This window comes from Protopterus annectens, chromosome 6.part0 (assembly GCF_019279795.1).
Source record: "Protopterus annectens isolate FY-2018-M chromosome 6.part0, PAN1.0, whole genome shotgun sequence".
NCBI classification, from domain to species: Eukaryota; Metazoa; Chordata; order Ceratodontiformes; family Protopteridae; genus Protopterus; species Protopterus annectens.
In genome coordinates this window covers 1,320,220,614-1,320,247,615 of record NC_056737.1, presented here as the reverse complement: position 1 = coordinate 1,320,247,615, position 27,002 = coordinate 1,320,220,614, and the positions used below count along the sequence as shown (strand labels likewise).

At 39.8% G+C, this 27,002-nt stretch overlaps 1 protein-coding gene across 1 annotated transcript in view; it reads right to left on the bottom strand.

Annotated features, from left to right (window-relative positions):
- The window catches only part of LOC122804788 (protein mono-ADP-ribosyltransferase PARP14-like), a gene marked incomplete in the record, with an annotated part of 1,493,437 nt that overhangs the window by 486,408 nt on the left and 980,027 nt on the right, over positions 1-27,002 (bottom strand). Inside the window, 1 exon segment of the mRNA XM_044074882.1 lies at positions 14,787-14,956. Coding sequence (XP_043930817.1) covers positions 14,787-14,956 — 170 coding nt within the window.

Genomic DNA, 27,002 nt, shown 5'->3' with positions numbered 1-27,002 from the left:
GGCTTGCTGTATCCAAGCAAACTATTTCTTCTTGGATTTCTAAGGCTATCCGCTTTTGTTACACTTTTCAGGGCAAGAACCTTCCTTTTTTCAATTAAAGCTCATTCTACTAGAGCTGTGGTGTCTTCTGCTGGTTTTTCAAAGGGTTAGATGCTAAGTCTATTTTTGAAGCAGCTGCAAGCACTACAAGTTGGATGTTATCTCTAAAGCTAGGGCTGGTTTTGTTAATTTAGTTCATGTTTTTTTAGGGCACTCTTCTGCCCTTTCCTCCTCCCAAGTTTCCTCTTGAGCTTTGACACTCTCCCATACCATTAGGAATACTGCAGCAGTGAATGTAAGGACATAGTACAGTTGTGTAAAATTTTACCATAACAGTAGAGGTCCTTGCATTCACTGCTGCAGTATTCACTCCCTCCCACCATCACCCTAGTTCTTTACCTTCCTGGATGTACACGTTACCTCTTGGGTTCCTTGGACTGGTGTTCCCTCCTGGGGCAATCAGTTCCGTTTTTGGCAAGCCTGATCATCAACTTTTTGCCCTATATTACGTAGGTAGCGTATGGTGAAGTTCATCATACCCTTTAAATTCAAAAGTCTTTGGAAGACTGGCCAGACATTGGGCTTCCACAGCAGGGAACATTAAGAAAACTGCAGTACTGAAGGCAAGGAGATCTACTATTATGGTAAGATTTTACACAGCTGTACTTTCTATGCTAACTATAGTTAAGTGCTCTGAACTCAAGAAATGAGGTGTTCATGCTAAATGTGACCGAATTAGAATGCTAGTCCCTGTTTTACAGGGGATACTCACATTAGACAGAAATATTAATGGATCACTTCAGTTGCTACAACTACCTTATGAAAAGCAAGAGAAAATGATAACCACAGATCTAGTACATACTGCGGGTCTATACTGGATGATCGAACTTTCAAAAGTTCAGCTGTCATATGGTCGACACCATATGAACAAATTTTTGAAAGTTCGAATGTTTTAACAGAGTTATCTGTACAGCGTGGAATGGGAAGATTTCTCTTTTATGCACTGTATACTGCGGTAGTGGTGCCGCGGTAGCATTGTCGCCTCCCAGTAAGACATTGTCCTGTTCAATTCCCAGTTAGAGCGTCTTCTATGTGGAGATGTGTGAATGGGCGTGCCTTCGTTGAAGGTTGTGCATCAGGGCTGGCAACTCGGCATGTAAAAATCCACTGCCAATCATTAGCAGACCGGAGTTCCGCTGTGGCGACCCCTAACCGGGAAAAGCCGAAAGACACAACAACAAGTGCGATCTCGGAGTTGGTATATTTAAAGAGCAGGGGGGTTTTGTAGGCACAGCCCCACACGTGGGGGGGCAGGGGGGATTGCTCCCTTCTTAAAACATTCAGGTAGGTTATTTGTGTAGTTTATTTTTTTATTAGATTTTCAAACTTTTAAAAGTTCGATCATATGGTGTTGAGCATATGACACTCAAACTTTTGAAAGTTCAGTTATCTAATATAGACCCCATACTGCTTTCTCAGCTGTTCTATAGTTGTCTATGACAGGTGTCATATTAACAGAGACCATGAATGACCCAAAGGTGCAAGGATACTGTCATCAGTACATTTTTAACTATTTGATGTCTGCTGCAGCTTTTGGGCATAATCACATTTTCTGTATCATTGAAAGAAGTTATTGTAAGACCACCAAACAAAACTTTGGCAAGGAACTTCAGTTTTGCTGTTGTCTTCATGCATTACATCAAACACTGTAGAAGGTTACCTTGGCCAGGTTTGCCATCTTGGAGCTACACAGTAACAGTCCTTGATACAAAGCTGTTTTTTCTGACAACAAAATCAGAGTGCAGCAGGTTTTGCAATGAGACCATTGCATTTGACTAATTCATACACTTCTGTCTCTACTGGGTCACAGGGCCATTCGTGGTCTCTGTTAATAGAGGAAATTGAAGAGCAACTTCTATGCAATAATAGAAAGCTGCTTGCTACAGAGGCTAACACACACACACACTCTGAGTGCTTCAGCAGTGATGTAAAAGCAGTATCAGAATTTATTTATCAATGCCGATACTGTACTTCTACATCATCAGCACCTGACAATTTTACCCCCCCCCACAGCTTGAGAGCTTGCACCCCTCGATACCTCCCCCTTTGCCCTTCCCATTTATTGGTCAGACCTTTTCCAACATCATTATTCCCACACAGATAACTTCGGTGACTCTGAATAAGCATCTACTGTATCTGCAGATATTTTGTTACTCTGTCATGACGCTGTAATTGGGACACTGTGTTTGCACATCCTAAGTCAATACTGGCATTGATTTCAATGACTTCAGTTTTGAGAAGAGCTTTCTTTTTTTCCTTTTCCTCTTTGCCTGCAACTTTGAATTGAGGGTGAGCCAATCTGGGGATCTGCACATGGTGCCAGATGAGCTACTTATAGTTCTACAAATGGTAATACAACACTTGCAAGAAGCAGCTTGCCTGATCAAACTGTCAGTTGAAAGAGTCCACATTTCATATCAAAGTAATCTATGAAATCTGTGAAACAGACTGGTATTCAGCATTTCAGGTTTATAAGGTAGCCACCCAGCTACAGGTGAAGTGGATGGAACATTTGTAATGTTTCAAAACTGCTAAATGAAAGGTGACCCAATGGTAAGCACCTGCAATAAGATACTTTTCTGTTTACTGGTTGTAATATCAAACCCACAACCAACACCACTCTAGCAGTGGTGTTCTTAAACCCAAATAAAAACGTGCTTCAAATGAGACTTGGTGAAACTAGATATGTGGAGGTATCTGAGAAAAATAAAATGATACAGGCATTTAAGGAATTCTACTGTTCTGAAATATTAATAAATCTGGAAATTATGTCTTTTAACATTTAATGGCACTGAATAGCTACACATACGTGGTATAAACAGTTTTGATCATTATGACCGGAATTTTCACATGATGCCATGCAATGTTTGAAAACTGCTCAATTTATGATATCTTATATGGCAATCTATTTTTTTTTAAATACTATGAACCTAATGTCAGTAACTTATATGACATACATAAGACATCAGAGGCAGTTTACATACCATTATTTATTTATATTTATTTATTTATCATTTGTTGACCGGGAAAGTCCGACTAGGTTCCACAGAGCCTGTTTTCAGCAGAGGCCTGGGGAGAAATGCTCCAGATGCATGTCTTTGGAATGTGGGAGGAAACCGGAGTACCCGGAGGAAACCCACGCGAACACAGGGAGAACATGCAAACTCCACACAGAAGGCACCCCAGCCAAGAATCGAACTGGAGAACCTCTTGCTGTGAGGCAACAATGTTAACCGCTGCACCACTGTGTTATCCAAGTGTATGTAAATGTTTTAGTGTATGAAATATTTATTACAATATAGATGCTTTGTATGCATTGAAAATTAGACATTAATTGTGCAGGTTACATAAATCACTGCCATTTTGGTTGGTACAATGTGTTTTTTCATATGATGCAAGTAAATATATACTGGATATTTATTAGTTGTGAATTTAAATAAAATGTGGAAATTAAAGTGCTGAATGGATTGCTTCGCTAAGGAGACAAGTCTTAGACTAACAAATGCTTTTGAGTAAAACTGTCGGTAGTTAAAACAATGCCAAACAGTTTTAAGAGGTATAAAATAGACCTTTTACTATGGAGAAAATTAAAAACAAAATTTCAGACAGAAACAAATACAAGTAAACACTGATGACTGTCAGCATATTTTGAATCTGCACCATGAACACATGGGGAAAAAGTACCTAAAAGGCAGGGGGGGGGGTCTTACCTACCCAAAGTAGGTGTGCTCCAATCTTGTTAATGAGTGGAGCAACTAGAGAAAAACAAAAATAACTTGTGAAAAGTTATCTGGGAGTACCAACTGACAGACAGAGGACATTTTTGTAGGAAGTCTCTACTGAAAAGACCAAAACCATTAATGGGATACTACTATCTTAGTTGGAAGGAAAATAAACATGTTTAAATTGAACAAGGCTGTAGGAGATATAACTCCTGTCATGATGGCCTAGGAGCTTGACTCCTCTGAATTTTTTTTTTAATTTTTTAAAGTACTGGTGACAGAAACTTTTCAAAAGAAAAAAAAAAACAGGTTTCTGTCAACAGATACAATTTTCAAAGAAAGCCAGGTTTCAAATTGTTTTTCTGTTCAACTTTCATATTGGCACTTCACTTTGATTTAATGCTGATTACATTTATTGCTACCAGTTTTACTGCACTAAAATATTTTTGTTTTTGCAGTTTCAGTTTTGTCCACTGTATTTTTTTTACTTTAGCACATGAGCTTCAAGTCAGATTTATGTTTTTAAATATTTCTTCTTTACGTCTCAAATATGTTGGTTTTGATTTATTAGCTCTTGAATAAAAAGAAATGTATCTTCTGTGAAGACACAAATTCCAGGAAAGATATAAACATGTTTACAAAAGTAAAGTTAAAAACAGTATCCTGAAAATGTGCAAGTTATGTGAACACATTCATTTTGCTTCATGCAATTGCATAACTTTGGCAGACTAATATTTTGACTCATGGTTTAAACACAGTCAGTTTAATCAACACAGGTCACTGCACCCAATGGCAGGTAAACATGACAACTTAAACTGCTAAGTTCAAGAAAAGGTATTTCATCATAGTGTCTATTTCATAACCATGTTTCCTGTCAACAGCTTCCTTCTGTATTAATCTAATTAAAACTATATACAAATATGAACTGGACAGATTGTTAGTTTATAGCGTTAAAAATTTAAAAGGTAAAGTGATTATGCTCCCCAACAGTATACAATTAGAGCTAACTATATAAAAAGAGTAACAGCATTAACCAACAAATAATCTGCTTCATACATGCAACAGGATAGACAGCTTTCTTTGCAAAAGAAACTTAAACCCAGAAAGAGATCCAATTCTCACAGCATGCTTATGTACAGAAATGAAAGTAACCATGTCGCTGGATATCTCCCGAGATTCTCTACCTGCCTACAACATTTTGGGCTGAACTTCAAGTTGCTGTTCAAGATTCATTGAGGTTTATTCCCAGCTGAATTAACCGGGGTAGTCTTGTTGTGAACCTAGATGCCACAACAGACCAGATGTCAGCACTTTTAACAATCTCTACTCCAATCCCCCCCCAAAAAATGACATCATACAAACAGTAGTTTAGACCTATAGTCCAATCTCCAATGGTTTATGATACCCAGAAGATGAAAAAGAACAAGAACACAACACTCAACAACGAATGAGCTAAAGTATTCCTTCACAGCGTTTAACCTGGCATACTTGCACTGTTTTGGCCAAACCCTGTATTTCTGCTCTACCTGATGTACTCCCTATTTACTTGAAATCTCCCAGTGGTCAAATGGCTTTTGAGTCCATCAGGACGGAGTCCTTGGAGGTACTGCAACATTTTAGGAGCATGATGTGTAATTTAAAACACTTTCCTCTATATACATTGTCACACTGTAATGTTTACCTTCCTCACTACACAGATTGCATTTGTACACATATCCAGTACATCGACCACCAGAGTACAAGGCACTGACACTGTGACCACTACCATAGTTTTAGAACATTTAGTGTTCCCTGCTGCAGTCTGTATTACCAGTGCTAATCAACTGCAAGAACTGTAATTTGCCTACTCTAAATTCTCATTTTATTTAAATTTTATGACAAATATCATCTATTTTATTATATAACATGTTTTGATGGTAATATGCAGGAAGAGTATTTATTGCTGATCTGAAAACTTAATTAACTGGACATCTGAGAAGGTACTTGGGCAGATTGCATGGTTTGGCAGTTGGTTTCTCGTTAGGGCAGAAAAACTCCGGAGTACAGAGTTGATTCAGAACATGCAGTGTTCTCTAGGTATGTAGTTTATCTGACTTCTTATGAATTAACAGAAAACAATGAACTGGTCTGGTTTTGTAATAACCTATTCTCTAAAGTATCATGTATGTTTTTATGAAATGGACTGACAGGTAACAGCAAGCACCTAATTAGGAGCAAGAAAGCAGTCTGGGCAAGACAAACAGGACAGGATCTGTAACTTCCTAGTAGCTGAATGTCTACAAACTATTTAGAAACATTACCAAAAACTACAGAAACATCTTTAATTGGCAAAATCATGATTTCAATAAAAAAGTGGGGGGAGTGAAAGTTAAATATATAAACTCTTAAGCATGAACATAAGCAATCATTTTAAAATCAGTTATGGTGGGAATGTCAGACATTTTAATAGGGTAGCACTATCTTGCACAGCTATGGTTTTCTGGGAGAATACGCTGGACAAGATATGCTAGCCTATCCAAATCTGTCTCTCTCAGTTTAGAAAATTGTTCATCCCTGAACAGAGCAAGCAAACAAACATCCTAGGGACTTCTTTTCCTACAAGGGTCCTCAAAGTTCTCTTGCACTGAAGGAAGGATACACAGAGCAGTTGGGATCTGGATAGGTGAAAAGGATCTGGATAGGTGAAAATAATGGAAAAAAGGAACTCCTTTGCCAGTACTGCTCTAGAATTCTGACAATGTGATGGAACAAACTGATACCTCTACAAAGGCACATAATGTGGAACTCAGGATGGATGATGAGACAAGAGATCAGCCAAGACTGATTTCTACTGACTCAATATCAGAGTAGCGTAATTAAAAGAGAGCATTAACCATTGCTTACATCTGAGAAAATTCTTTCAGGAATGACAAATGTTAAGCTTTTTTTAGTAAACCAGGGATTCTAGCAGATAAAAGCATACACATATTATACTGTATTTAATATAGTATTGTTAAGTACAGACTCTTAAGAATTCTATTTAGTATTTCATCAGCATTCACTGCCTTAGCTTCATAGGTTCACACTAGGCTATCTGCCCTAGGGCATTTGTAAGCCTAGCCAGAGTGCGTTTGGCTTTCGCCACCCATTTTAAATGTTTTACTATGCCCTTTTTCGAGGTTAGTTTACTGTGCCTCTGTTTAGCAGTGACACAGAAGTGATACCCAGGGTAAACCTACGATCTCCCATCCACTCATCAAGATTTCTTTTGAAGAGAGTCAGTGAGGGACTCTGCCTAACTTGGACTGAGATTCTATTCCAGAGTCAAGGGAGCCTCTGGGTTATGAATCTGTCCCTCCAGCATGTCCTATTTATTTCAGTGCTGAGGTTCAAGTCCCTCGAGCGCGTAGCTCGATGGGATTTGGATTTTCTGAGGTGCAGCATGTCCATTAATTCCGGGTTGGACATGGCTTTATACATCAGGCACAGATCGCCTGTAAGCAGGCAGTATGCAACAGAGTAGAGTTGGAGTTTCTTTAACCGGGCAGCATATGGCATCTGTTTGAGCCCTTTGATCCTCTTGGTGAGGTACTTTTGGGGTCTTTCCAGTTGCTGCAGGTGTCAGGTAAGGTACATCCCAAAACGGGCACTGTATTCAATTATGGGCCTGATGAGGGATGAGTAAAGAGGCACAATGACCTCCCTTGATCTAGATGTGAATCCCTTCATGATTAGGTGGACTATATAGAAGGTTTTTCTAACCACTTTGGCCACTTGGTTGTCAAATGAGAGATTGCTATCAACTTGGGTCCCCAGGTCCCTAATTACTTCCTCCGTACTTAATGGATTACCACCTATGTGGTCATTTGTGGGCACTTTGTTTTTGGCAAAGGGGATGACTATACACTTTTTGGCATTTAGCTTTAGGCCATGGCTCTGGCACCAGTTATCTGTTTCTATGAGACCCTTTTGGAGGATGCTTGTGTCAGCTGGAGAGTCTATTATGGCGCCCAGTTTGCAGTCATCAGCGAACTTGGTCAGCCACAGTCCTCCCGTGTTGGCCTGTACCTCTGAGAAATATATGTCGAACAAGAGAGGTCCCAGGACTGAGCCTTGTGGGACGCCACTTGTAACTGGTTTGGAGTCTGACATGACTCCAGCAATTCTAATCATGTGGGTTCTGTCCTTGAGCCAGTTTGCAACCCATCTAGTGACATAGGGGTTTATATTTAAGCTGTATAGCTTATCTATGATGCCCGAGTGGGGTATTGTATCGAAGGCTTTTGCGAGGTCGAGGTAGGCTGTGTGGACCACCTTCCCCTCGTCAATGGCCTTGGTGACTGTTTGAAAGAAATCAACCAGGTTTAAGAGGAAGGCTCTGCCCTTAAAGGGTAGGATCCAGTGTCTGTAGGTCCCCAATATCTTTATGAGTTCCATGATGATCCTCTCCATAGCTTTGCAGACCAAGCTAGTCAGGCTTATGGGGTGATAGTTTCCAGGATCCGTTGAGGCACCACCTTTGTGGAGAGGGACCACTGTTGCTGTACACCATTCTTTGGGTACATATCCTATAGTAAGGCTGAGATTGAACAGTAGCTTTAAGTTGGGGTTCAGCTCTTCTTGGAGTTCATGTAGGACGTAGCCCGGGACACAGTCTGGTCCCATTGATGCTGTGTTTTTTGCTTTGGAGAGGGTGGCTCTCACCTGAGCATCTGAGATGTCAGGGGGGCAGCACTCTGCTGGGATAGATAATTGCTCTTTTGGGGGGGAGAAGTTTGCGCTGAACCTGTCAGCCAGGATGTTGGCAATGTCTGTGGGTTCAGTGTATTTTTTGTCATTTTGGACTAACTCTGAGCATATCTGGGAGTTTCCACCCAGGTTCCTAACATAACTAAAGAAAGCCTTGTGATTATCTTTAGTGTCTTGTGCAATTTTTCTCTCGAAGCTGGCCTTAGATGATTTTATGAGTGCCCGTAGCTTTTTGCTAATACTGATCAGAGATGCCTTCCCTTTTAGGGATTTTGCTCTATCATGCAGTGGCTTCCTCCTTCTATTGTATAGCTTGTTTATGGCTGGGGTCCACCAGACAGGACGCCTGCCTTTGGGGGATTGGGTCTTTGGTTTTATTTGGGATTGCATGATCCATGCATTCCTGAAGGTGTTCATAGAATGCGTTTATAAAGGATTCTGCAGTCTGGGCCGTATTTTCCACAGGCCCGGGGGCTTTGAAGGATTCCACCTCGGTTTTGAGGAGTGTGAAGTTTGCTTTAGAGAAGTTTTTCACTGTGGTTTTCTGGGCAGGGGGTGGGGTTGGGATGTGGATATCCAGTGAGATTAATTTATGGTCTGATCTTACCAGTGAGGGATACACTTCTAGTCTGGAGTATAGAGTCCCCATGTTGGTGATGATCAGGTCCAGTATGTTTTCCCCTCTTGTGGGAGTGGTGACAAGTTGTTCCATAGCATCTGAGTTTATAAATTCTAGGAACATTTGGGCTAGGGTGTTGGAGCTAGAGTAATGCTCCCAGTCTATGTTTGGGTAGTTGAAGTCGCCCAATATAATGGTGTTTGAGGAGACCTTTGTATTTTCCAGTGTTCTCAGGAAGATCGAGTGGGGTTCCTGGGTTTGGGAGGGTGGTCTGTAGCAGGCTATAAACTGGAAGGCAGTTTTACCCACTGTTAGTTGCACATGGATAGTTTCCGATGTTTCGTGCTGTGCCACTAACCTGGAGGTGTGGGTATCTTTGACAAATATTGATATTCCCCCTCCTTTTGTGGTTTGGTCCTAGTTTTGGGGCCGAAAGTATGGTATGAGGTATAACCTGATAGTGCTGGGGTGCTCTCGGGAGCCTTGAACCAGGTTTCTGTTACTGCACAGATATCGATGTTCTTCATGCTGAGGAGAGTTTTGAGTGCATGCATCTTGAGATTTAGACTTCTGGCATTAAGTGGCATTACCCTTAGTTTCTTTTCTCTTGTGATACCTAGGGAGGTGGGTTTGTCTTTTGAGCTATGCCTAAAAAAGGCACTATGGCGGTGGCAAGAGCCTTAGCCAATATCCGAAAGCTCAGGGGTGACAGGTGTAAACCATCCCTAGCGAAGCAACGTGGCTTGTCGAGCATGTCATCCCAGGCTGACAGGCATTGTATCCCCTTTGAATGACACCAATACTTAAGCCAATTGTTGAAATTGATCATCTTGTCTTCATATTGTGGCATCATTCTTGGTGAGGGTAAGATGCTACTCAAGGTCAGGGTCATACCGGCCTGAGCTACATGCTCAGAGAGCTCCTCTATGTCTCTCTTCATGTAGTCCAGGGAGGTACGTCTCAGGTCATTCACACCAGCATGGACAATGACAGAGTCATATTTGTACTTACCTTGGAGTGACCTGAGTGCTTGTGTTATGTGGCGGATCCTAGCGCCTGACAGGCAGCTCATCATGACCTTCTCCTTGTTCAGCCTGGTGAGCGGGACGTCAGTGTGCCTGATGATAGAATCACCTATTACAAGTGTATCAGGTGTGTTGTTTAGCCTTAAGGGCTGTGATTGTTAGGCACACTGGCTTTGTGAACTATGTGTTGCACGTGTTTTGTTTTGGGGTAGCGGTTGCTTGAATGTCTGCTTTGGAGGTCTCTGCTGCTTAGGCAGATTTTTATTTAGAGCCTCCGAGTAGGTTTTTGTGTGTTTATGTGTTTGGTTTGCTGTTGTGGTAGGTCTATGTGAGACTGGAATTGTAGTGTGTGTGGTTACCTTCTCCTCCTGACTGGTTACGCCAGTACTGAGTTGAGAGAGCTTAGCCTCCAGTCTGGCTATATGGTTGCATCTCTCACATATGTTGGAACTTGTTGGAAGGAGGAGAGGGTTGTCTGTGTACATGAGGCAGTTGTAACATTGCCTCAAGATTCCCAGATTCACCAGCTGGACTGGAGAGGAAATTGACAACTGACCTTTGGACATGCTAGAATAGTATAGGGAACTCCTTTATAATTGAAAAAGGGCCAATGGGGAACAAGGTACTCAAGGGGAGTTTGTGAGGATGTAGTGCTTTCAATTTTTTAGTGCTGATTTATATAATTAGTGCCAGGCTTTAGATTAGGAATAGGGTGTTTATTTTGAGAGCTACAGCAGTTCCAAGGGAAAAAGTGAAGAGCAGACTTTGTGGAGCCGAGAATGGTTTAAACCCAATTAAGCGGCGCTGCCCGATGCTGCGCTATGCGCAAAATTGCGCAAAGCCACACTAAAGCGGGTTTTATACAGGGGGACTTGAAAGAGCTAGAAATTGGCCCAAAACGGCCAATAGACTACCAGATTCTTGTGCTGGGAACACTCCTCCAGGGATAGATAGGCTGCTCTAAGCTCCCCACTCCCACTGGTGAACAAAGAAGCCTCCTTTTATCCAAGAAAGGAAATGGGCAACACAGGAACTTTCCAAAAGTCCAGAATACAGCAAATCCTGTATTTGGACTACTCTAGGTCAGGAAAGGTGGGAAACAAGGATCATTTTTTTTGTTTTTTTTCTTTTTTTTGTAAGGAAACAGCATAAAAATGCAATAAATATGTAACATAGGCTAGTGCACTTGAGTGTGTAACCTCAACAGGTAAATGCAACAAACAGGACAATCTTTAAAAGTGCAGGTGGAAAAACAGCTTTAAACAGTTCAAAACAGGTAAATGAGCAGAAATACTTGCTTTTCAGCTAGATCGGACAGTTGCACAGGTAGTAGCAGGAAAAAAAAAAAACCTTTTCACAGGATACCACCATCAGCATCTCTGTTAGTAGAAAACTCCATTGCACAGGTAACTGAAGGGTTGGAAGTTGTTGCAAACACAACTAATGATCTACTGGTTTAGAGTCAGACATGAAAAACTGAAGAGTAGAATATGATTGCAAAATTAAGATAGCTTAGGTTTAACTTAAGGGCAAATGTAAAATAAATGTGCACATTTTAGATACATATTCTAACACAAAGTCTGAAACCTGATGTAGAAAATGTGCAAATATTGTGCACAATACTACAGGTCAAAACAACATTACAGAGGATTCTAGTAACACTGCAGTATCTTGGAAAGCTTGTGTCTAACATGTCAGAGACAATTATATCTCTAAAAAATTATTAGACCAAGATGTTGGCTAAGAATGGAGCATTGAACAGGAAAACAGCTTAAAATGTTCAAAGCACTAGTTACAAGTGCATCAAAAATTAAAACACTATGATATGAATAAGCCAAATGACTACAATTAGATACTAGCAGGAATGGTATAGGAGCTATATTCCTACAAGAGAAGATCAGTTACCGGTGGGTCAAGAGCATATTCAGATGCACCAAACAGACATGCTCAGATACAAAGGGGGCTGTTAGCAACAGCATACAGATGTCAAAAATTCTATGAATGTGTTCTTGTAAATAGGTCCAGGTATAAACTAATGATAAACTCTACCAAATCATATACAGAAAGCCTTTGTACAAGGCACCTTCAAGATTATGAAGGGATGTTACTTAATGTGTATGCTATGAAAATAAATATAGATTTGGCAAGGAGACAGACGCAGAAGATATTTTGTGTAGAGCAGATTTACTAAGAAGCATGAAAACAAACAAAAAATGCCAGAAGAACAAAAAATTGTCTCTGCACAATTGCAGTATCATTGATAGAAGGTAAAAATTCCTGAGAAGTACTGAAAATGCAAATTACTGAAATATGTTTCACTGTAAGACTGGCCTGATCATCAGTCATTGGTATGGAATATATTCACTCACTTTTCTATCAAGAAGAAATACATTTTCTACATGGTTTAATACTTCAGGCTGCCAACATAATAGCTTTAAATCACAAGAAGAAAGAAATGATTGCTGGAAAGAATAGTAAGAGAAGATTACCAGATTTACAGATAAGTGACAAAGTAAGAATACACAAGCCATGGGAAGGACTATAGGAAGTTGATAAAGCAGCTGAACCAAGATTCTGCATCATACTTAGGGAAGGCAAAAAGCTATAAAGGTGAAATCACAGGCAGTTGTACAAAACAAATGTGTTAGGTTCTGGAAGAACAAGCAGTTGTCAAACCAGTGGTGTTCAAGAGCAGTTGTTAAACCAGTGGTATTCAAGAGTTGCAGAAAAACAGTCATGGCTTCAGCTAAATTTGTAATGCAGCCAGAACTGTCCGATGAACTCTCCCATAAGAGAAATCAGATATCTATTGTGAAAAGTCCCATTAATTTCTCCAGATATGGAAGACCACTGAACAAACAAAACACAAGGACTCAAAAATTCAAGAGTTAATATTGAAATTAAGGGCACAAAAGTTACATTTTTATTTCAACTTTTCCTTAAATATGTTCAGAGTATTATTTTGAAGTAATCCACAACATGCTTAAACTACTGCTAAGGTTGCATTTATAATGATCAGTTTAGGGTAATGCATGCTTATTTTTAAAGGGTGAATTTTGTTGTGGCATGTGTATGTACATATCCGTGTGTGTGTGTGTGTGTGTGTGTGCCCGCATCCACAAGCACGCAAGCATATTATATATATATATATATATATATATATATATATATATATATATATATATAATATATGTGTGTGTGTGTATATATATATATATATATATATATATATATGTGTGTGTGTGTGTGTATATATATATATATATACACACACACAAACATTCATATAGACATATTACACACACATACATGCACAGCTTTAATTTTAATGAGCTAGCTATTGTGATATCCATGTCATACTACAATGGGCTATACTCTTCCACAGAATAAATACACACTTGAGTATTGCATACAAATCCATCTGGTAAGTGCTTTCATTCCCTTCATGGAACTTCTTCAGACCAAGTTGTATAATGAACAAACTTATTTAAATACTTAACAATAACATGTGACCCAAAGCACTTAATGCCTTAACCCTTTCCTTCTAAGAACAGCTTTACCCTGGTTTAAATGACTGGGAACACTTTAAACACATACATTCAGCCTAATTTGCCAGCAATATTCTTTCCAGTCCAGTTCATCTTCTGCATCAAACCTATGGTCAAAACCATTAACTTCATCAATTATTACAAATTTGAAGCATGCCTTATTTTTTTTCTAACAAATGTTTTTGCTTAACATGTTTTGTCAAGGCATTGCTTACATCAATCTTTTTTTATTATTTCGCCTTTTTACGTCTATTTTCATTTGTTTGTTTGGAAGCTTTGTGAGGTATTAACACACTTGGGTATGTCTAGACAATACTAAAAGTTGCTGAATTTTGTCAGTAACAAATATATATCAAGCTACACTCATGAAGATAATTTCTTGGTATGTGAAAATTCTATACACTGCTTCAAAAAGCATTTTTGAAAATGTTGGTTATAAAATATATCAACTCAAATATAGATATAATATTACTATTCCTTCAGGTGAGACAAACACTCCCAGACCTTTTCCTGCTCTGATGCCAACAATTCCACTGTTGTTACCCTCAAATGTAGTATACTGCATATCTACATATGCATATCATCCCTATGATGGGAATCTAGACTTATGGGCAGAAAACTTTGTCAATTTCCTTAGACTCCTCACAATATACAGGGCCTGATACTTGTCATTTCTGATCATTATTATACGCTGTTAAACACAAATAAGTAAATATAAACTATTTCTTAAATTTCTGTATACTGTTTTGATTCAATATTTCTTGCAGTGTTGAGTCAAAAACACTGCTATCAGTTTAACACTCCTTGCACTTTTTTTCTCATCTTCAGATAGCAAATGTAAAAACTGTAGAGTTGGATATGCAGACCTATTAATAAAAGCAAACAGATGTCTAAAGAAAACTGCCATGATCTCCATAAATGGCATCACCATAGTTAGTTCATTCCTTCCAAAACACTTCAGCTTTTACAAATCGGGTGGCAAAATCAAGTGGATACAAATTACTGATAGCATTTCCTTATCCATCCAAAAATATAGCTACAATACCTGTGAATCAGCCCATTGTGTCAGTCCTTTGATAAATACATTAAAAAGTTTGCTCTCAAAAAGAATGATGCTGATAAATCTGATGGCTGATGATCCCTGTTTTGATAGGTGATTTGAAAAGCCTTGCAGCATAGCTTTGATCACATCTTCTGGTGACAGCTTCCCTACACCTAAACAAAGATGAAAAAGGATATCAATGTGGAATTTTGTGATTATACCTAAATAGCAAGTGAATATTTAATGGCAAATAGCTTTGTGTTTTATATTCAACCGTGTGTTAAATATTATTCTACAATATTACCAAATTTGTCTGCAGATATTACAGAACTACAGTATACTTTTTATAATACCTTATATAAATTTTTGAAAATAAGACATGTCATTTTAAAGAATAATCTACTGCTGCATCAATATAATTCACTTTAATAATTGTAAGAGGCCTGTTTGGCCAGTAAATGACATAAATGGACACCTAAGACATACAATACAGAAGTAAAAAGAAAAAAAGGAAACAAGGTGAGATCAATAAAATGTAATTGAAAACAAGGCAAATTGTAGAATACAATAGTAATAGAAAAATGATGAGGGAATCACAAAGTCTGTGAAATATTAGAAAGACAGGTTGTCTTTTTACCAAATTTGGCATAGCAGTGCTCCTGTCATTAAGTAATTCAGCAGCAGAGCATATAAGGTTAAAGCTATCCAGTACTAAGCGAACATGATGTAGTCCCAAAAAATAAGACGCTCTCAGTCTGTGTTGTGAATGCAAGATAGTATACTAATGACTTTACTACACCAAGATTTATGGTAAACAGTTTATTACTTCACCACCCTAGAGACACAACCAAGCTGAAACAAGCAAGCAAGTAAATGCACATTTGTGTGTCATTTTGTCAAACTGAAGTGGAAAGTTGAGCTTAAAGTAATTCATCCTTGTCTATACTGCCAGCGGTGCCCCATGTTTATACCTGTATCTGTTATATCCCTCTCTTTTTCTGTATCTTAGGACCTCAACAACCTTACCATGTAGTTGGAAATTACTTCTGCATCAGGACTATCCCTCTTCACAGTACAAGGAATATAGCTAACTATCTGTGCACCAAGCTACATGGAAGAATGAGGAAAAAATAATAGCTGCATCCACATTTGGAGTAAAGCAAGCTAGACTTGTACTAGAAATTCTTTACTTTCTGCACAGCACTGATTCCAGACTAAGTACTTCCTCAAGTGCAAATTTAATTGTGAGTAATTCTATGACATACAGCTTCCATGCATGTAGTTTTTGCAGCTCTGAGGACGACAGTTGAGTGAGGGACCTCTACTTGAACTAACTGAAGATTGTTTTATACTTGGTTTATCACACGTCAAGATTACAGGCAACCCTGCAGATCACTATGTTGCGTCCATCATTTAACAATATTATGTTTTCTTTCCAGGAACAATGCATGCCACCTAACCCCCTTCATAATGTGGGTGATCTGCTGCCACACCTGTAATCTCTAAATATACTACCTCCAAGCTGTGCCAGCTTAGAACAAAGTAAATAATTTAATGTTTCTTTCCTCTGAGTTGCTGTAGCCTCAGAAATAGTACATTTAGAGACTGAATGCATGGGGCAGAAATCACACATTCTGAATTATGGACTACTTTAATTTAAAATGGTGAGATGGAGCAGAAGTAAGGTCTTCTTTGGTACTTTAAAAATCCAAGTGAGGCATTCACATTAACTGTAAATATTTGAAAGAGTGAGCACACCACAGTAGTAGTAAACATATGGGCTTAACACTTATGTGTCTCCACAGGAACTACAGCTCACAGTCTTATCCCTCTGCACTAACTGCCAGAAAACAGTTTTTAAGTAGACCATGGAGAAGTTGGGTGGAAATGTATACAAAAAAGCGACTGCCCATCCAAATGTACTCTCTCACTTCAAACAATACCACCACAAAACCTGTGGAGTAGTTAATTAATCCAGCAGTAATTTCCAGAAAATTATAGGATGTCATAACAGACCCTTAAGGATAGCTGTTGTATATCTAGTCCTGCTCTGATATTCTGCATCCATTTTTGTAATGTTTAATAAAATACAGACTCTGACATGTCACAGACTTGCAAATATCCTTGCCAGGAATCTTCTTTAAGAAGATCTGAGAGGCAGCAATTGTCATCAAATTATGCTTTTAGATACTTCTAAAACTCTGCCACATTTTTAGCAGTTGCACAAATTACCTGAATATATCATAGCATAGCTTGTTTAGAAACAGGAAGTCCTTGCCTGTCAACAGAATGTTTTCAGTTTAGCATTTAATTTGTCACGTCCAAGTAATATCTTGGATGCTTCAAAACACTGGGGGGTAAAGCAATATCCTCTGTCCTCATTTGTCTTATTTTAGAAAGAATATTGATAACTGATCAGACTGATTTGGATATAATTTCTTAAGCATGAAGGGTGGATTTATTTTAACATTCTCTGCTGATAAAATCCTGTTTAAGATTTGCCACACATCATGGCCTGCAGCTCTCATATTGTTATGGCAGATGTAACTGACAACAGAGGCAGAGTCTTCCAAGAGCTACACCTGTGTAGGGAGGTAGTGATTCAAATGGTGAGAGGCAATATAAGCATTTCTGCTATAAAACAACTCCCACACTTGGGAATGTTTACATATTGGAGGCTTAAGGTTGAACATTTCTTTCCAAAATAACTTTATGGCTGTATCTGCTGCTAGACAGGGAACCTTGTATAGGTTTACAATAAAGCTACTACATGAAACTTGATAAAGAAGGTTAAGCCTGAAGCAAACAGTGAGTTCATATATCGCAGGGTGTCAGGTGCAGTACAGATGTGTACATTACACTTCTATCCCAAGATCACAACAAAATAGCTTTTCCATTTACTTTTGAGAATTGCCTAGTTGCACCCTTCTTAGTTCCTTTCTGAATTCAGATAACTTTGTAAGATAGAAGTCTGTTAAAAATTGATGTGAGTTCATCCAGGCATGTATTTTTCAAGTTGTCGGCTTTGGATGTAGTACTCAGCCCTTTTGTTGACAGAAGGAATTGTAACTGTGGCTACCACGAGGGAGACTGATGCAGAACAATGATGGTCATGGACATATTTACCAATTCAGGGTTACTGGACTCAAAAAGAAATGGATTCTGTTTGATTTTCATTAGTGCCTTTTGCACCACAGATTCTGAAAGACAGTCAGCGCCATCAATAGGAAAGTAAATTTATTTTTCAAGCCTGTTCTTGGTGGGACTTGCTACACAGCTGCTTTTGTTCTGTGCATTTTTCTGTGAAAGGAAGGGATCTACTACAGGGTAACTCCCTGAGTGTAATACTCATCTCCTGTTGGTTCAGTTTTCATTCTTGTTCAATGAAAAGCTTCCAATGACACTCTTGCATTCCAAACAGTTATACTTGGTGTCTAGCTTGTTTGTCTTTCGGCTTTTCCCAGTAAGGGGTCGCCACAGTGGAACTTCGGTCCACTAATGATTGGCAGTAGATCTTTTTACGAAACGCCGAGGTGTCAGCTCGACGCCCAACATTCAACGAAGGCACCCCCATTTACGCACGCATGTCTTTCAAACGCTACCCAACCATGGGGAGGGCATGCAGACTCTACGCAGAAGGCACTCCCAGGCCAAGCCGAGAATCGAACAGGAGAACCTCTTGCTGTGAGGTAACAACGCTACCGCCGTACCACCGCGGCCTCCATACTTAGTGTTTAGCTTAAAGTGGTTTAAAAGGAGACAACTTCCACAGGTGAGAGTAACGTGTGCACCCTTTTTAATTACGTACTCAATTACTATGTCTGAACTAGTCCCGAAGAATTGACTGGATGATGGGGAAGACATGACCAGCTGGGAGAAGGTCTAGCTCTGGAGCCTGAACCATTAACACACTCATTGTGAATCAGTGTGAGATTAATGTACACTACAATATATGTGCTTATATGCACAACACAAATTTATTAGAAGGATGGAAAGTTATGAAGTTTTGCAGTATGCTTTCAGCCATCCACTGTTTATTGTGGAAACCTAAAGTATTACAAGGAAAGGTGTTGCATAATATATTCTGTTTGCAAGAGTAACACATGGGGTGCAACATATATTGTCAGTTTAGTGCAGTCATTCCAACCAGCACATTTTGGAAGGTGGGAGGAAAACAAATTTCTTAAAGAAAACCTGCAACAACACTTGGAGAACATGCTAACCTTCATACAGTGATTTGAAGTCAGAACTGAACCTAGAACCTTTGAGACATAAGCAGATCTTAACAGTAAGTCACCGTGCTTGAAATACTGCTGCACATTTACAACAATGCCCCTAAGGAACATGAAAAACTGATTAATATTAAATTATTATTAGAAACAGATACTACTTTCTCCTGTGAAATGTTAGGGGAACCATTAACCTTAGTGTCCAGACCTTGCACATTTATAATTACCAACATGAATGACTGGTGTTCCACACCTGAAGTCAACTCCTCATTGGTCAGATACGACCATAAGCTAATCACCCTAGATATCCACATCCTGCCCCCACTCCTAATTAAGGAAATCATGGTAAAAAATTTCTCCAAAGCCAACTTCATGCTTCTTAAGACAGAAGTGGCAAACTTCATGACACCCTTGCAGATGAACAATACAGTTACGACTGCTGAATCCTACACAGATGCACTCTATAAGCACTTACACAAGTGCATGGATCGTGCTATCCCAAACTGAACCAAGACGCTATCCTCCAAAAAAAAAAAAAAAAAAAAGGAAGCCAATGTGGTAGTCCCCTGCCATTAAAATCTACAACAGAAGGAAGAAACTTTTGCAAAAGAGAGTAAAATCCTATGAGTGGAGGAGTTCCCTGGTCAGCCTCAGTAAGAAGCTGAGATCCCTTATAAGATCCTCCAAAGCTAGCTACAAAAACAAAATCACCAATGATTCTAGGGACAAACCACAAAGCATTCTATAGCTATGTGAAGAATCTGAATGGCAACACCCAGAGCTGCTCTGAGTTGCAGCACAACGGCATGAAAATTACAGAACCAACTGATACTGCCAACGTCCTGGCAGATAGGTTTAGTGCTAACTTTAACCTCCTCTCACCCACTAAAGGACCCATATCTATACAGGAAGAATGCAGAGTCCCTGTAATCACAATTACGCAGGTAAAAGCTGCACTTTCTAAAGCCAAAAACACAGCATCCATGGGACCAGACAACATCCCAGGCTGCATTTTACATGAACTTCCGAACGAACTGGCTCCCCACCTAAACACCATGTTCAATCATAGTCGCACATCAGGCTTTGTGCCCACTGAATGGTGCACAGCAACAGTTATTCCATTCCACAAAGAGGCAGTCACCACTGACCCCGGGAACTATCACCCTGTTAGCCTGACGAGCCTGGTCTGTAAGGCCATGGAACATATCATGGAACTAAGACATTGGTAACCCCCAAACTCTGGACCCCACCCAGTTTGGGTTTGTGAAAGGCAGATCATGCCTCCTGAACCTGATCGACTTTTTTGAGGCCGTCACCGAAGCTGTAGACGAGGGTAAGTTGGGTCACACAGCCTATCTTGACCTTGCCAAGGCTTTCGACACCATCCCCCATTCTGGAATTACAGCTAAACTCACTAAACTAGGTATAAATCCCTACGTCACAAGATGGGTTGCCAGTTGGCTCACTGACAAACCCACACTGTAAAAGTTGCAGACTCCAATTCTGACTTCAAACCAATGACAAGTGGAGTACCACAGGGTTCAGAGTCCTGGGACCTCTCCTGTTTGGAATCTACTTCTCTGAAGTACAGGCTAACACAGAAGGCCTTTGGCTAATGAAGTTCGCAGATAACTGCAAACTAGGAGCCATAGCCGAGTCCCCAAATAATGTGGACATCCTACAGAAGAGCCTCACTGAGACAGATGCCTGGTGTCAGAGCCATGACCTCAAGCTCAATGCCAAAAAGTGCACTGTCATTCCCTTTGGCAAAAACTCTGTACCCATGAACTACCACATAGGCAGCAGTCTACTTAACACCGAATGTATGATAAGAGACCTGGAGACCCAGGTAGACAGTAGTCTCTCCTTTGATAATCACATCACCACAGTAGTCAGGAAATCCTTCTACATGGCACACCTCATCACAAAAAGGTGTGCATCTAGGAAAAAAGAGGTCATTACTCCCCTCTATTTGACACTCAGACCTATTATAGAGTACAACACCCCTTTTGGAATGTACCTCACAAGACATCTACATCTGCAGCAGCTGGAAAGGCCACAGAAGTACCTCACAAAGAGGATTACTGGCCTCAAACAGATGCCCGTCACTGGCTGTCTCAAAAAACTCCAGCTTTATTCTGTAGCATATCGCCTACTCTGAGGTGATCTCTGCTTAACATATAAAGCTATGTCAAACCCAGAGCTGTTGGACATGCTACAACTTAAATCCCAATCCCTCCAAACTACACGCTCTAGGGACGTAAACCTTGTCACCACAATAAACAGGACATGCTGGAGGGATATAGATTCCTGTTCCAGATACTTCCCATACTCTGGAACAAGCTACCCATCTATGTCAAGCAAAGCTCCTCATTAGCACTCCTCAAGAAAAATCTTAATAAGTGGATGGGAAATTGGAAATACACCCCGGGGATCACTTCGGTGGCCCTGCTTGACATGGGCACAGGAAAATAATTTTCTTGGGTGGCATAAGCCAGGGAACCTTGTTGGCTAGGCTTACTTAGGCCCTTGGGCCAATAACCTAGTACCTACCTATGATCAAGAACTGATCTCTCGCCCTACCACCCTTCGAAATACTCAACAGCCTCCCAAACTTCAAAACTCTACTCCAATCTCACCTCCTTTTAAAGTGGGAATATTTCTCTACCCCTACCACAAACTCTTTAACACCATCTCCCATGCACTATATACCTCAACCTTCTACCGCTGTGCTCTCTTATCCTTTGCCTCTACTTCCTCTCCTACCCTATACCTCATAAGCTTCCCCTAACCCACTCCCTTTTCTCCACTATATACCGCCTTTTACCTCTCCCACCTCACCTTCTTCTCTCCTCTCCTCATATTTCTAACTTCCAAAAAAAAAAAAAAATGTTTTTTTTTATCTGTACATAAATGTTTTAATTGCATGTTTTTTTTTTCATCTGAAATGCCTGTACTTTTAATATGTTTGGACTACATGAATCTCACTTTTGTAAATCATTACCTAGGATTTGAAATGTTATGTCTATTTTTTTTTTTTTAACCAATTGTATATTATCGCTGTATTTTTCACTGTTCTACTACCTTATTTACTTTTGTATAACTATTGTAAAATTGTCTATATCTTGTGGAGATTTTCTCCCCGGGCCTCCACTGAAAACGTACACTTTCAGGCCCAGTGGACTATCCCACAGTCATCAAACTGTAATAAATAAACTGGGAAGCTGCAGAAACTCTCTAAGCAGGCAATGTAATGCTTTACAAAGACAGCAAAGTTGAAGATGATGATATAGAAACTAAAAAGTGGCACACAAGAATACTCAATGTGGCCTGCAAAGTTTTATTTATTCTATGATTACCTTCTTTAGCCTAATGATTCTTATAGTTAGAATAGTGGATAGAATAGTGGATAATCGTAGAATGAATAAATGCATGTCACCAATTAGGGGAAGTACATATTGCCAGCACAGTGGTGCAGCAGTTAGTGTTGTCGCCTCATAGCAAGGGGTTCCCTGGTTTGATTTTCAGCTGGGATGCCTTGTGTGTAGAGTCTGTATGTCCTCCCTGTGTGCATGCAGGTTTTTTCTGGGTGCTCCATTTTCCTCCCACATTCCAAAGACATGCAGTAGATTGACTGGACACTCTAAACTGGCCATAGGGCTCAGTATGTGTGCCAGTGTGTGGTGTGAAAGAACTATTGTAGCAGAACTAGCCTGCCCTATATATAATACATCAAGTTTCACTAACCTATAGCCCTATCAGCTAGAAAAAGTGGAGTAATCTTATAATAAAATTGCTAAATTTGCAAGTAACCAAATTAACCAAGCATCACTGTGTGGTTAATTTCTCCCTTAACATGCTTGAGCTGTCTGCTAACCCAGTCTCTTAGTAAAGATTGCCCACATCATGACCTATACTCCAGGCAAATGCCCTGCTACCAGCCAGTCATTAAACTCCATGTTCCAGAATTTTTTTTAACACCTTTATTGAATTATCACTTAAGACATAGGCAAACACACATTTATATAAAAGAAACAAGCCATATTAAATTCCCAGTTGCAAACGTTATAAATCACATATATTATTTTGCATACTTTACTTCACATATATATTACTTTCATAATTTACTTCACATATATATTACTTTACTTTTTTTTTTTTTTTTTACAAGATGGCAGTGCACTGTGAGGCTGCTCCAGCTCGAGGAAGGCATGTGCATTTTTTTTTTTTTTTTTTTTTACAAGATGGCAGCGCCCTGTGAGGCTGCTCCAGCTCAAGGAAAGCATGTGCAATATCTGTGTAAATATCCATGTAATACAGTCACAGAAACTACAGAAATAATTAAAACAGGAAGGGGAAATGGACCCATGGTTAGTCTATGGCAGAAATACCCTGCTAGACCTTTGGTTTATGGGCTTGGTGTGGACCTGGTTTACAAAGTTGCTTTCTCTAGGGCCTATGAGACCTAACAAACTCAGAGAGAGAGAGAGAGAGAGGAATCTTGTCTAATTTAGAGTCAGGGTGCTGTGTACAAACAAATTCAATGTACACTGCACCAGAAAGGAAGAGATAACGGAAGAGATGTGAAAGATCTAGGAAAAAAGGAACTAGAGCTGGTATCAATATCGGGCTGAAAGGATACCCTTACAGACCTGCACTCTCATCTATCATGCTAGCAAATGTATGATCCCTGGAAAACAAAATGGACTACCTAAGATTGCACCTAAGCATCTACAGAGGTGTGAGACTTGTTTGGCTAAATCTCAATATCAGTGACAGTACTGTTCATGTGGATGGGCTATTATTCAGAGCAGACAGAATCCAGGTCCTTAGTGGCAAATACAGGGGAGGTGGAGTTTGCATCTACATAAACAACAACTGGTACTCAAACTGCAAGAAAGTTTCAACCCACTTCTCTGAGAATATATAGTTCATGACAGTAAAATGTAGACCTTTTTACATGCCAAGAGAATTCTCAGCTATCATCATCTCAGCTGTATACATTCCTTCAAGTGCAATCACTAATGAAGCACTGGGCACACTATACCAGTCAAGTCAGCAAATGTGGCTATATCATAGCTGGCGACTTTAAGCTAATCTGAAAACAATTCTACTGCACTATTACCAGCACACAGACTTTGCCACCAGAGGTGCCAACATACTAGATAAGGTGTACACCAATGTCAAACAGGCATTCAGGGCAAAGCCCCGCCCACACCTCAGTAATTCGGATCACCTATCCATTATGCTGAATCCTGCCTACAGAGCACTACTAATCAGAGAGAAACCATCCAAGAAGCAGATAATAGTTTGGCCAGAAGGAGCAACTGCTGCACTTCAGGATTGATTTGAATGCACAGACTGGAACACATTCAAAGACGCTGCCACTGCAGATCAGCACACCATCCTGGAAGAGTACACTGAGTCGGTAGTAGGATTCATATCAAAGTGTGGGATGATATGATCATACCTCTCAAAATTTTAGCGCAAGAAATCTGGACAAAGCCTGACATAATGGGGGGGACAAAGGCCAAAAAATAGGGACATGTTTTAAATATTTCTCTCAAACTTAGAAAGTTGCTAGAATAACAGGATTTGTGTCGGCATGCATTTTCTGAAGGATATGAAGTCTGAAACTCAAATGCATGTTATTTTTAGTGACTTTAATCCTTGTATAATCCCACTGATTTGTCAAAAAAAAATATTTTTTATGAGGAACAGACCAAAAATACGAGGCAAAAATCTGGACATTCTGCAAAAATCTGTACAGTTAAGAGGTATGGATGTGGTAGTCACCAAGAGCATCATCACATGAGCCAAGCAGAAACCCTGGCTCACAAGTGATGTGTATGAGCTCCTGAGGGCATGGGATACAGCCTTCAAGTCGGGGTATAAGGAAGCCCTCAGGTCAGCCAGAGGAAACCTCAACAAGGGAATAAAAACAGCAAAAAGGGCATATGGTCAGAAGATCCAGAGTCACTTCAACAACCTCAGAGACTCGAGGCAAATGTGCCAAGGGATACAATCCATCACAGATTACACGCTCACATCAGCACAGTGCGATGAGAATAATATTGACTTCCTCAACAAACTAGCCTTCAACAGGTTTGGGGAAAGAAATAACACAACTGCAATGAAACCCTTACCCATCAAGGAGATGAAGTACTATGTCTCAACCACACTGATGTTAGAAGAACTCCATGCAGGGTTAACCTAAGGAAGGCACTGGGCTGGACATCATCATGGGATGGGTGCTTAGAGAATTTGCTGACCAACTGACACGTTCTTACAGATATCTACAACAGTCAGACTATAGTACCCAAATGCTTTTAAACTACAACTATAATACCTATCCCAAAGAAGTCCACACCATCGGACCTAAATGACTATCGCCCCATAGCTATCACCTTGAATGAAGTGCTTTGAGAGGCTGGTCAAGGATCATATAACATCCAGTCTCCCTGTTTCCTTAGATCCATACCAGACTGCATATCAATCAAATCACTCCACAGGAGATGCTATCTCAATAATGCTTCAAGTATCCATGGCCCACCTGGAAAACAAGAATTGTTATGTGTGACTGTTGTTTATAGACTTCAGTTCTGCCTGCAACACAGTGATCCCAAACACCTGATAAAGAACCTAGACCAACTGGGAATAAACGCACCCTTATGCAATTGGATACTGGACTTCCTCACAGACAAACCTCAGACAGTATGTGCCTTGGAAATAGCACCTTTAAGAGCATCACTGTGAATACGGGGGTTCCTCAAGGCTGTGTACTGAGCCCTTTGTTGTTCACCTTGTTGACTCAAGACTGCACAGCCAAGTTCAACTCGAGCCACATCATTAAGTTTGCAGAAGAAACAACTGTTGTAGGTCTCATCATGAAGAATGACGAATCAGCCTACAGGAAGGAAGTTAGTCAACTCATCATCTAGTGTGACAACAATCTTTCACTAAACATGAACAAAACCAAAGAAATCAGTCGACTTTAGAAGAAGGCATAAAACACACTCTCCACTAACAATCTACAATGAAATAGTACAGAGAGTGGAAAGCACAAAATTCTTGGGGGTACATATCACAGATAACATAACATGCAGCATTAATACTATTGCCACTGTAAAGAAAGCACAGCAGTGCCTTAAATTCCTGAGAAAGGCAAACCTTTCCTTTCCAATCCTTACTACCTTTTATAGAGGTACCACAGAGAGTATACTAACCAACAGTCAGACAACCTGGTACAGTAACTGTTCCACCTTGGATAAAAAGGCCCTTCAGAAAGTGGCTAAGGTTGCAGAGAAAATCATTGGAACCATACTCCCTGCCATCCAAGAAATATACCTGTCGCAATGTCTCAGTAGGGCCAACAAGAGTTTTGGAGACATTACTCACTCTGCCCATGTACTACTCACTATTTATCTTCCAGTAAACACTACTGCAGTATGAGATACAAAACAGCCAGATACAAGAGCTTTTTTCCACAGGCCATCAGACTACTAAACCTATACTAAACTCAAGTGAACTCTGAAATGGCTATTGGAATTTCCAACAGTTATCACATACTTTTGTGCAATATCTTTGGTGCAATAATCCCACTGGGTTTCTCTTAATTCATATTTTTATGCAGTCTGAAGTGTGCATTAATGATTACTGTGAATATTTCCCCTTTCTCTAAATTTTTGTGTATAGTTAGTTAAGAGTCCAAGACAATTAATGTGTGTCATGTCAGTAGTAGCTGTTGCAATACAAATTGTGCGTGTGTGAAAATGCCTGCACTTCAGCAGAAGTAAGGAAACTTCATTCAGTGATGCACATGTTGCATAATCTGAATGACAATAAAGTTCACTTTGACTTTAGTCTTTTGTATATTTATCATCAATACAGCATTACATAAATTGATCAAGTTCTGCCTTCCCATAAACCTCACTCCTCCTCCAAAACATTATTCCTCCTCCTCTTTCTTGCCAACACCCACCGGTGTTCC